Genomic DNA, 12433 nt, shown 5'->3' on the forward strand with positions numbered 1-12433 from the left:
GTCTCTTTGTGGAAGCAGAGAGATGGGGAGAACGAGGGGGCTTGTGGGCCTTGGAGTCCAGCAGCAGAATCAAATCTCACACCCTCCTTTGAGCCTGGCAGCCCCAGGCTATGAAGCCAGAAGGACTACCTGCAAACAGCCTCCAGCCCCGCCTGTCTCCTGCTGTGACCTCTTCCCCTTCCCCATCCAGATAGAGTGTAACTGCTCGCTGGCCAGCCTGGTCCCAGCTTCTATTCAACCCCAACTGCTGCTGTTCTAGGCACAGGCCCCCTCTGTGCCCAGTGAACAGTTCACCGCTCCCCAGCCGTGCCACGCTGCTGTGTGAGGGCTCCAGGCATTTCCCTGCACAGTCCTTGCCATGTCCCCCCAGCTGCCTGGCAGATGTCCCTCCTCACCCCCGACAGCCCCTCTTCCACTGGTCCTCCCAGGCGCTGCAGGCCCCCTTCCCACACCCCTACTGCAGCCCCCAGCCCTCTGCCCCGCGAGGAGATCATTCCTGCCTCCTCTGTCTGTCCTGCCTCCGGCCTCTGACTCTGATTCATTCTTGTTTCTCCTGGAGTCCAGTACCAGCCTGGAACCTGGTACCGGAAGAGCATGTTCTCTGGAAATGAGGCCCTGTGGAATCTGACTTGTCTCCTGGAGGGAAGTTGGTAGATTTCAGGCAGAGGAGGCTGTGCTCACAGCTGTCTGGAAGAAGCCAAATTAGGTAGGAATGACACTGCCAGACAGGGAGAGGGAGGAAAGGCCCTGGCTTGGTGGGCATCTGTCCTCCCTGGTGAATGTGGGACCAGAGAGGGTCAGCCACTTGTCTAAGGCCACGCAGCAATTTGGGGCCAGGCCAGGACTTCAACCCAGATCTGTCTCACTCTGAAGCTTCGCTCTTCAGCCATTCTGGGGAGGTTTGGTGGGGTGGGGGGCAGGCAGGGGATGCTGGCTGGAGTGGCTAGGTCTCTGCTGCCCCTTGAGGACCAGGCTCTCAGGACAGTTGGTGTGGTCCTTCCATTGCGGAAGGACGGCTCCAGGCTGGCAGAGCCCGGGTGGGAGGAGGCCTGTCTTTGATTCTTTGATGCTCACACTTTGTGGACCCCTGGGGAGCGCCTGAGTCATCGCTGAGCTGGCAAACATATTTAGCTCCTTTCATCGTCTCTAATAAATCAATTTCTCCAGGTCTCTCACACCTGCCGCTCGACTCCTGGCTGCCTGCCCCCCATTTCCTGGCCCTGGGCATCCGGGCGCAGGGTCCCAGGGCCAGCTCTGTGCTGCCAGGCCAGAAGCGCTCCTACTTCCCAGGCACTGGGCAGGGGTCCCCCTTGCCCCCTCCTGCTCCACCCCAGGCTATCCAGTGCCAAGCTTGTTCTCCCTCCTTCTGTGATGGCCTAGTTCAGCAGCCATGTTACTGGATCCCCAGCCAGAGCTTCATGACAAGGGGCACGATGGCCTTGGAGACGCAAGGGACTGCAGCATCGTGCACACAGCTCAGCCCCTGGCAGGGCCCAGCCCCCATCAACCTTTCTTCCTCTTGCTTTGGGGGTTTGTTTTGGGGGCTCAAGGCAGTTCCAGAAATACATTGCCTTATCAAGCATCTTTGTTTTGGCTCCTCCTGGCTGGAAGAGCCAGGCCTCCATTTATCTTACCTTTCATGGGCACCTCTGCCAAGAAGCCTACCCAGGGCTTCCCTGGTGGCACAGCGGTTGAGAGTCTGCCTGCCAATGCAGGGGACATGGGTTCGAGCCCTGGTCTGGGAAGATCCCACATGCCGCAGAGCAGCTGGGCCCCTGAGCCACAACTACTGAGCCTGCGCGTCTGGAGCCTGTGCTCCGCAACAAGAGAGGCCGCGATAGTGAGAGGCCCGCGCACCATGATGAAGAGTGGCCCCCACTTGCCGCAACTAGAGAAAGCCCTCGCGCAGAAACGAAGACCCAACACAGCCATAAATAAATAAATAAATAAAATAAAATAAAAATTAAAAAAAAAAACAAGGTGTTATAGAAGCACTAAAAAAAAAAAAAAAAAAGAAGCCTACTCAGATCTATGACCCCCCAACCCCCCCCTGAATCTTTCCTCCTCCAGTGGTCCAGCCTGTTTTGTATCTCCATAAAAGCATGTAACTAGTTTACCTTGTGATGGATAATAATAGTAGCATGTAACCCTGAGTAGGTACTCAACACTGTTCTAAGTATTTTGCATATATTCTATCATTATCATTTTATAGATGGGAAATCTGAGGCTCAGAGTGCTTAGGAAACTTGCTTAAGACACAGGGTAGAGTTGGGCCTTGAACCCAGGGCCTCTGGATGGCCTCACTACTGCCCCCTGTGGCCTATTACAGTACGTGGCTTTTGTGGCACCTTCTCACTTGACACCCACCCTGCCACACACAACAGTCTCAATTCATCCCAGGGCAGGCGCGGCCTGGTACCTATGTCTGAGACTCCCTTGCACAGAGAAGTCCCCGCTAAAGGTTTGTGTCCTAGAACTCACCTGTCCTAGAACCCTTCAAGGAGGAAGATCACATCTAGAGAGGGTAAGCTACTAGTTCAGGGTCCCACAGCCAGAAAGCCAGAGCCCAGGGTATCCCGACTCCTAGGCTGTGCAGGGCTGACTGCGCCTGGCATGAGGGGAGAGGGAAGGCCCATGCTTATCTGTGCCCGTGGGCGTCTGGGCCTGCTCGAGCCCGCAGGTCCTAGTCGACCAGGTGCATCCCTCTCCGGGAGGCCCAGTTCAAGGCTGTACTCTGGGTTGAGGCCTCATCCCTGAAAGGGGCAGCCGGTCCCATCTCTGGTCTGGCCGCGTCGTGGAACCTCTCATCCACGGGTGGTGGGAGCCCCCTGCTGCCCAGAGTGAAGAGTGGCAGAAGGGTGGGAAGGTGGGCAGAGGCCACGGGAGCAGGGGAGTCCTGGGCCGGCAAGTCAGAGCTGGACCAGATTGCGATGTGGCCCTGCCCGCCTCTCTAGCCATGCCCCCGCCCCTCACCGCCGCACCACCGTTCCCACAGTTCCCCGCACCCCCAGATATTTGCATTTCCTGATGTGGAGCCCCAGAGGGCCTTTTCAGTTGACTTCAGTCTAATCAAGAATTCTTGTGTAACCTCCTGTGTGCCAGGCACGGAGCGGTGACAGTCTGGCGTGTGAGGAATTTGCAGTCAGTGTGTGTGGTGGGGAGGAGCAGACATGAGGTGAGCTCACTGCAACATCAAGTGTGTGTCCTTTCTCCCACTTGATTGCCAACACTCAAGCACAGCTCCTTTGTGAAGCCCCTTGGATTGCATCTCCGGGCAGCCCAGCCCAGCCCAGCCCTCCACCAACCCCTGTGCTCCACTCTATATAACAGGCAAGTGTTGGCCTGGGCTGTCACTGCTCATTTGCACCTGTCTTCCCCAGCAGACTGAGCTCCCTTTGAGGGCAAGGGCTTTACCTTGACCATCTTTGGATCTCTGGTTCTGTGTGTGGAACCTGGTACATAGTAGGTGCTCCATAAGCCTGGGCCAAATGAAAGCATGTTGATCAGTCCAACACCTTAAGGTCTTCAAGGAGGGGCTCAACAGTGGAATTTCAGGCAGGGGGCTGGGTTAAGGTGTAGGGGCCACCTCAGTGCCTTACACATCTGAGGGTGCTGCCTAGAGTCCTAAAATTCAGGACCACCAAAATGTAAGCTCCATGCGGACAGGGATTCTGTCTTGTTCCACCAGTGCCTGGAACACTGTAGGTACTTAATAAACATTGTGGAAAGTACAAATAAATGAAGATGACCAAATTCAAGTCCCTCTGTAACACCCTAAGTGATCATTGGAGCCAATCTGTACTTGCATCCTTCTGCAGACAGGGAGCTTATTACCTATCTCCTGAGCAGCATTCTTTCTCTCTTTAGACAGCGCAGCCTATTGGGAAGTTCTTTTGCTTTCTCCCGGCCTTGGCAGAACCAGTGTACTCCTGCCCATGCTCTGAGGGACCTCTGACACAAATCCAGCCCCTGGAGATCTGCCCAGTGTGGCAGCCCCAGTGCCCAGAGGATGAGGGTCCAGGGTCCTTGGGGTGTCCACTCTTCCCTGTCTGGCCCTCCTGCACTCCGGCTGGGAAAAGGATGAAGGTGAAGGGGCAGGGTGGGCTCAAGGATGGGAGATGTAGTCACAGGCAGGACAGAGCCCCACTCACGAGTTGAATCATGAGCTTTATTCTCTATTCTGAGTGATTCCCAGAACAGCCACTCATGCCCAGAAAATCCCCTGTTCCACCCTCTCAATGATGGGGGCGGGGGGAAGCTGAGGACCAGAGAGGGGAAGGAAGTGGACTAAGATCACACAGCCAGTGTATAACCAGGGGCAGGAGAGAACCTCAGAGCCCATGACGCCTGGCTGCCCCTTCAGGGGCCAAATGAGGCAGCAGGGGTGGCGCTCAGCTCCCAGGCTGACATGGAGTCTGTGGAAGGCCTCAAACGTCCTGTAAGGCTTCTTCCTGCAGATGCCCAACCAGATCCTCCTCAGTGCAATATCATTACCAGGTTCTTGCACACCTCCAGAGACAGGGCTCTCACCACTGCAAGGCAGCTACTCTATCCTGACACCCTGGAGAGTGTGCATGTGTGTGGGAGGTGGAGGGGAGGAGAGGTTGCCTCCCTTCCCGGGGGGAATCCACCTTGCTCCGGCTTGCCCACGCAGGCTGGGAGTGGGGCAGAGGTAACCCCATATCCTGCTTTCCTGCCAGGGAACTTCCCTCCAGGGACACCCCCAGGCCCTGTGCGACAGGGTGAGAAGTGCTACTGAGAAGAAACCTGTTCGTGGAATCCTCCTCCAGGCTGGAATCTCCCTGGAGAGCTGCCTGCCTGTGGGCTGGGAAGTCAGTTCCACTCTTGATGGTGCTACTCCCGAGGATCTCAGGATGCTGGGACCCTGCTCACCACCACGGGAGCCCTGGGCAGTGGTCCAGCAGGGAAGCTGTAGCTGAGACTCTGCTACAAGCTTCTGTGTCACCCACTGGCGTGGCCGCTGCCTCCAGGCAGCCCTCTTGGTAACCACAGCTCACAAAGCTCTCTTCTTGACTTCTTGGTTGTACCGCCAGTTCCGCCTGAGTACATCTGTCTGGGATGCTGTCTGCCATTTTCTTGAGGAGTCCCACCACCCCCCTTCTCTAAGATGGACATCCTTGAGGATGGAGCCCACTCTGCTCTCTGCCTCCCAGCAGCCTTCAGTCCAGAGCCCCCTCCAGCTCTGGTGCAGACATCTCCAGCCAGAAGCTCCTTGGGAGACCCAGTCCAATCCTGTCCTACCGAGAGGAAGCAGTCTCAGAGGAGGGAGGTGGCCAGCTCACGCCCTGCTGGGACCTACCTAAGGCCATTGCTGGCAGGTTGAAGGTTGCAGTGGGGGCGGTGCACAGAGCCAGGAGGGCCAAGACATTTCTCCCCAAACACCGCACTTTTCCAGGAACCAGAGAAGGAGGGTGACTTGGCCGAGGGCACACAGCAAGTTGGAGACAGAGCTGGGACTGAGACTGTGGCATCAGGGCTTCTAGTCCTGTGCTCTCGGGTCTCCCAGAGGTCTTGTCGGTGGGTCTGAGATGTGTACGTGTGTCCCTTGGGCAGGGAAGGCCAAGCCCCAGCTGAGGACGGTGGAGGGGCTGGCGGAGAAACGCCCTAAGCAGAGGGAGGAGGCATCACCATGGCGGAGGGTAGGAAGCACGCAGGCCCCTCCTGCTCTGAGGGCTGACAGCATTTCAGAGGGCAAGGAGACGTCTGACAGGAGAGGAAACTGAGCCCCAGAGAGAGGGCCGGGTGCCGGGTTCTGGGCTGCTTTCCTCACCCCTTACTGCGGTGGACTTGGGGCTGGGGCGGGGCCTTTCCTGGGTGTCCAAGGCCAGCGGCCTCATGGTCGGGCTTTGAGCCCTCGGTGGTTCCCACCCACCCTCTTTCTTGAGCCCTTCCTCCCCTCTGCTGTCAGTTTGAAGTGAAGGGGGTTGAGGGAGGATGTCTGCGGGCCAGGAAAGGGTGCCCTGGGGTGGGAGGTAGGTCTCCAGGTACCACAGGTCACGGGGTTCCCAGGACGCCGGGCACCACCTCCCAGGAAGCTCATTGCTTGCTGGCAATCTTCTTCTTCCGAGCAGAGACCAGGTCGTAGAAGGGGACACGGGTGATGCTGGCTCTGGAGTGAGAGTAGGTGAAAAGATCTCAGGGCTGGGCAGGCTGACATAAAGAGTCTCATATCCCAGGGAGGGGTCGGCCTGCCCTGCCTCAGGGGAAAAGCCAGATGACCCCAGCAAGGACCAAGCCAGGGTGTGTCCAGCTTCGAGGGCCTAACCCAGAGTCCCACGGGCGGTACCGGAGCCGGTGAGGCTGAGGCCTGAGAGCCTTGGGAATTCTGCCCCCAAATGTCTTTGGACCCCTCTCCAGGCTCCCATCAGACTCTCAGAAGGAGGTGACAAGAGCCCAGGTGGAACCAGCAGAACTGCTTGCTGGTCCCAGCTCTGCCCCTCACTGGCTGTGTGGCCCTGGGCAAGTCCCTCCCCTCTCTGGGCCTCAGTCCTCATCCGTAAAACGGAGGTGAGCGTGGCTTTGGCCTGACGTGCCCTCTTGTTTTTGCCTGCACTGCTCATTCCACCTAGAAAGGCCTCCTTCCCCTCCACCTCCACCAGGTCTTTCCAGGGCCACTTTGGATCCTGATGTTAACAGGCGCTGGGCAAAGAGCTTTACATGCAACATCTCCCGTGATCCTCCACCATCCCTGTGAAGTCGGTGCCTCTCTCCCCTGTGTCCTGGACCTGGCACTGTGCCGGCCCAGAGGGGATGCTCACAGAAGGGATATGTGTGGAAGGGATTTGCGTTCCAGAAACAGGAGGGAGATTCTAGAGTTAGCCCTCTTTACAGACAAGGAAACTGGGCTCCAAGAGAAGCAGCTGCTTCTGGAAGGTGACAGGAGACACCTCCCCACCAGTCCGGCCACGCATTACCGAATGGCCTTGATCCATTGGTCCCGCTCCTCAGCGCTGGAGGCTGAGATCCGGTAGGACTCGTGCTTGCCCTCCACCACTTTGCCGTCGCCATCTGTCTTGCAGGCCTTTATCTTCTGGCCCCGGCAGCTGGGGTTGTAGAGCTCCAGGCAGAACTGTGGGGAAGTGGCCAGGTGAAGGCAGGGCAGGGGTGGGAGGAAAGGGCTGCTATACTGGGCTCTCCGGGAGGCTCAGAGAGGCCTAGACACTTGGGCAAGACCAGTGCTTGGATGAGTGGCAGGACATACCCGACCCCCGAGCCTTCCTGTGAGAGGCAAAGGGGCAGAAGCTGCAGCTCCTCACATTGAGAACTTATTACGTGCCTGGCTCGACCTAAATCCATGATTCTTCTTAAAATCCCCAGTTGACAGATGGGGAAACTGAGGCTCAGAAATGAGCAGAGACTTAACATCCCTGAGCCAGCGTCAGGAGGAGGCTCTGAGAGTCAGCGAGGCCAGGCCCCCTTGATGCCATTGACCTGCCCCCAGGATCCACAGCCCCAGGAGGGAGACTGAGGCAACCCTGAGCCACCCGGCAGGTGTGATGGGCACGCCCTCTCCTCCCACCCTGATTTGGAAGTTCCGCAGCCGCTCCGGCCTCGGGCCTCCGTACCGATACCTACTGGCTTCTTGGGGTCATCCACCTTCTGCACTGAGAGGTTCTCAAGGGGTATGATTCCCCGGGGCTCCTTGTCCTGCAGGGGAACGGGAGACAAGGTCAGGATCTGCAAATGGAGCTTCAAAGCCAAGGGCAGGGAGTGACCTTGGGGGCTCCCTAGACCCAGAGAGAAGTGTGCCCATCTCCCCAGACTCTGTGCAGTCCTGGAGAGGGCAGGGGAGCAGCACGGGAAGAGCCCCGGCTGGGAGTCAGGAGTCCTGACGTTAAGCCCCAGCTCTGCCTTGCACCTTGGCCCGGCCCCTTCCCTTCTTTGTAGCTCAGTTTTCCTCATCTGTAAAATGGGTATGGAGGAGATCCGAAAGATCTCAAGGGGCCCCAAGCTCTGTCAATGGACCGCTTAGTGGGAGTCTGGAAAGGGTTTGGGGGGAGGGGCAGGGCAGGGTAAGGCTCACAGTGGTGAACTCAAAGTAGTAGAGGCAGCTGTCCGTCAGGATGAACCAGCGTCGTTTCCACGTCTTCACGCGGCCGCCTGCGAAAGCCAATGGCGGAGTCGGTCAGCCCTCCTCTGCCCTGGGCCACCAGCACTTCCCTCCACGGAAGAGCAGGGCCTCAGATGCTCTTCTCTGGGCCCCCACCTGAGCAGAAAGCCCCCAACCCCTTGCCTGCCGCACCTTCTCCCTTATCTATCCCTTCCCGACTTAAAACCTGAGTGGCTCTATCACCCCCGCACTGCCCCTGAGCTGCCTGACCCAGGATCCTCCATGATCAGGCCCTGGGTCAGGCTGGTCATTCCCTGCACTTTCCTGCTGCCCTCACCCCTCCGTTCATGCCTTGGCCCGCTCCCTGCTTGGCACTGTGCTAAGCCTTTCATCTTTCATTTGCCAGGCAATGTTCTAGAGATTTCAAAAAACTTTCACTTACTAATCCCTATAACCACCTATGAGGAGGGGACCATTATTAACCCCATTTTACAGATGAGGAGACTGAGGTGCAGAGAGGCTAAGTCATCTACTCGAGGTTTGGCTGCAGAGCTGGGATTCGAACCCCAGTGTCCCAGCCCCAGAGCCCAAGTGCTTGGCTTCCCACACATTTAACTGTCCCAGGGACGATTATCCCCATTTTGCAGCTGTGGAAGCTCAGGCTGAGGATGGGTGGAGGAGCAGGGATCTGTGACTTAGAGCCGCCCCGGGACTGAGGACAGTCAGTTGGGCAAGAAAGGAGGCTGCAGTCTGCAGGGGGGTCAACTGGGAGGTGGGTCTGGAGAGATGGAGGGCTTGGATGGGCACCCCAGGCCAGGGCCCCTGCTCCAACACGAGGCGTCTGTCCTCCCCTGCTCTGGAAGACCACTGTGCCTGGCTGGGCTGCCCCTGCTGGGGCAGCGCCCAGGAGTGTGTGGGGGTGGCAGGGGCATGCGGCCGGGCCCTGCAGTTCCCCTGCCAGATCCTCCAGCTGCAGCTGTGGCACCCGCCACAGCTCCCCTCTGCAGGCCCGAGGCCCTCCGTGTCCCCTAGTCCCACTGAGGGGAGGCTCCCCGAGCCACATCCTGTCACACTCCCTCCCTCTGTCTTTCAAGGACACCCAACCCTCTGCCCACCAAAATCCGCCACTGGTTGGCTGTGTGGCCCTGGTCAGATGCCCTAACCTCACTGGGTCTGGGCTTCCTCAGAATTGCTGCAGGAAGAATGACCTGCGGTTGAAGCGTTTATCTATGAATCAGTCAGCTTCCCGTCCCCACTTCCTGCTTATCGTTCCCCTCCTGCACTGTCCCCTCATCCCCAGGACAGACAGATGGACGGATGGGACAGGCAGACTGCTGCTCCAGGGGTCAGGAGACCTGGGGCTGACCTGACTGCACCCCCGAGGCTGCATGTCAAGTGCATGAGTGTGGCAGCCGCGTTGCGTGAGGGTGCAGGCACGTCGGTGCGTGTCCCCCAGCGTGCATGAGCACGTTCTCACCCAGCTTGAGCAGCCAGCCCTCGCGGTCGGGGTTGAAGAAGGTGTGAGTGAGGTCGTTGCCATCGTCCTCGGGGATGGAGAAGGGCTCACTCTTGATGCTGTCGAAGAGGTTCTGCCCCGAGAGAAGCGAGAGAAAGACCCGCTGTGACATTCATCCCAGTCCAGGGCCTGGGTCCAGTCTGTGTGGCCTCGGGCAGGTCACTGGCCCTCTGGGCAAACTCTTTCCCCTCCTGTTAGCTCCTCCTTGGTCCCTGGCTTTCTTGGGGGAAACCCTCCCTGGTCCCCCCAGGCCCAGTGGTGCTCCCCTGTCCCCAACCCCATGTCATGCCTCCCCCTGTGCTATTGTAGAATGGAGCCGGTGGGGTGAGCCCCGCAGAGAGACCGCGCTGGCTGCCTCACCCATGCTCCCCACGCTGTCAGTATTTTGCTGTCAGTCTGCTTGCTGAGGCTGACTTCCCCAAGTAGATGGGGAGCTCCTCCAGGAAAGGCCTGGGTGTCATAACCCCAGAGCCTCCCCCAGGGCCTGGCCTAAAGCAGGTTAGCAACTGTTTGCTGACCGAGTGGCTGATGGTTCCCATCCCCCACCTTCCCGCTGGAATCCCAGCCAGTGGCAGGAGAACGCGGGGCGGAACAAGAGCACCTGCTCAGTGTCAGGCCACCTGGGTTGAAATCCCAGCTCGGTCACTTGATGGCTGTGTGACCCTGGGCACATCCCTCAACCTCTCTGAGCTGCTCTGTCTTCATCTGAAGAACGGACAGTGCTGACCCCCAGTGTTCTAGGGAGAGTAAATGGACTACACTGGGGTCAGAGCCCCTCCCTGCCCCCAAGTCAAGGGGAAGATGATGAGGAGGAGAAGCCCCCACCTGCACCCTGACCACCCAGCACTGCTTAAGGGTCAGATGAGTGAGTCAGGGCCCATCACCCCCACGTCTGAGAGTGTTGGAGACAGGATGCTTGGCTGGGATGTGTACACCCACACACAGGTTCACCAGTGTGCGTGCATGTGCACGTGCGTGCGTGTGCGCGCACACACACACACACACTCACTCACTCACTCTGGGGCACAGCAGCCAGATTCAGGGCCTCTTTGGACAACATCTAAGGGGGAAGGGGTCTCCTCTTCTCTTAGGTGCAGTAGCTAGACTTCCAGGTGTACCGTGGGTTAGGGGACACAGAGGACCTGCTAGGGAGTTGGAGATTGGCTGCCCATGTTGTGACTCAAGATGGGATGCTGACCTAGGCTCTTAAAGCCCCCTCTCCTAGGCAGAGACCAGAGACCTGTTCTAGGGGGTAGGAATTTTCCAGAAAGCAGATTTTAATTCTCTATGGAGGACTTTCTAGAAGTTGGAGCTGCTAAAATATGGAAGGAGCAACCTTGTAGGGGTAATGAGTTCCTTGTCACTGGAAGTATGCAAGCCAGGGCGAAGACCTCCCTGTGGGAGAGTTGTGGATATTGGCAACAGATCACCCCTGTGTGTTTTGAACCCCCTGCCGTGGGGCACTGCGTTCCATAGATGACCTGCCCAGATTTCCGAGTGTTTGGAAAAAACATTCTAAATTGTCTAATTCTGCTGATTAAAACCAGACACAATGCTGGGTCTCTATCGTTGAGATAATGAAATCATTTCCTTCTGTTGCGGTTGTCTGTGCTGCTGTTCAGACGGTTTCCTCGAAATTTTAAACGAAAATTTTCCCAAGTACTGTTCGACTCCCCAAAGTTTTAGAAATGGTGTTTTCTGGTTTTTAAAGGTCTTTTCTGACCAGGAGCTTAGGGGTGGCGGAGGGGTAAGAGATGGGGGGAGGAGAGTGCCGGCTGGAAGCAGGTTTTCCTGGGTTTGATGGAGTGGGCTCCGCTGGCTGTGGTGGGGTGAGTGGGGAAGAGCAGGGACCACTTTCTCTGTTTGGAGCCCCTGCATCCCTAGAGCAGCCGGGAAGCCCCGCTTTACCCCTCCTGCCCTGGCCCAGCCTGGCCCTGGGATTCCCCAAGTGGCAGTGGACGGTTGAACAAGGTCTGTGGTAGCAAGGCCTTGTCAGCAAAGCTGGCAGCACAGACAAATATTCCGAAGGCTCAATGAGGTGAGCAGGGGGACAGAGAGGGCCTCATCCTTCATGACACCCACAGGGAGCCCCATGGCAGCTTTGGCGGGCGCCCTACAGCCTACACATTCTGCCCCCACAAGGGAAACAGCTCAGTTCACCCACATTTCCTGTACCTTGTAAACCCCAGGCTCCCCCCGCCCCCGACCCCTGTACTAAAACATCCTTGCACCTGGACTTTCTGTGCAGGTTGCTCAGGGGTTTGACGCTCACTGCCCACCCGCCACGCCTCCAGGCTCCAGGAGACTGCGAATGACTCCCATCTGGCTAATCAGAGCATTTCATCCTACTGGTCACAGTGACGGGTTCAGAGAGTGACCTGTGACCTATGCCAGTCAATAAGCCTTAATTCAATAAGCCTTAATTCTGGGACTCTAGTTTAAAGTATAAAGCAAGATGGAAGCCTGGAGCTGCCCAGGCCATCTTTGCTGCAACTTGGGGAACGCCCATTTAAGAGGGAAGCCTACTTGGAAGAGGAGGTTGCTCAGAGATGGAGAGACCAGACTGCGCTCTTCTGACCTCACTGAGCAACTGGATCTAGCCGAGCCTGAAGCCAACCATCAATCCCCCATCTTTTCCATGATATGAGCTGAGATTCCTCCAGCCAGGAAGAAACTGGAAGCTGGGAAACACGGCCAAGATCTCCATCCCCTAATCTTGCTTTCTGGTCTCTGCAGAGGGAAGGGCTTTGGAGTCAGACAGACATAGGTTTGAATCTGGACTCCTCACAGACTGAGACCCTTGGCCAGTTACCTCTGTTGGAGCTCAGTTTCCTTCGCTGTAAACT

The 12433-nt window shown here is 57.6% G+C and overlaps 1 protein-coding gene across 4 annotated transcripts in view; it reads right to left on the minus strand.

Moving 5' to 3' along the window:
- Window positions 1-4154: 4154 nt before the first annotated feature.
- The window catches only part of CYTH4 (cytohesin 4), a 33436-nt gene continuing 25157 nt past the window's right edge, over window positions 4155-12433 (minus strand). For 2 of the 4 annotated variants that reach the window (XM_082420047.1, XM_082420050.1), the window contains 5 exons: window positions 9549-9660; window positions 8045-8121; window positions 7597-7668; window positions 6936-7090; window positions 4155-6130 (listed from right to left, as the gene is read on the minus strand). In XM_082420047.1, the coding sequence (XP_082276173.1) occupies window positions 6058-6130; window positions 6936-7090; window positions 7597-7668; window positions 8045-8121; window positions 9549-9660 (489 nt within the window). In that variant the 3' untranslated portion in view covers window positions 4155-6057. Of the gene's footprint in view, window positions 7091-7586; window positions 7669-8044; window positions 8122-9548; window positions 9661-12433 lie in introns of all 4 variants that reach the window. The other 2 variants (XM_082420048.1, XM_082420049.1) reach the window with 2 other exon arrangements.

The sequence above is a fragment of the Balaenoptera physalus genome (genome assembly GCF_965194825.1).
Source record: "Balaenoptera physalus genome assembly, chromosome: 13".
NCBI lineage: Eukaryota > Metazoa > Chordata > Mammalia > Artiodactyla > Balaenopteridae > Balaenoptera > Balaenoptera physalus.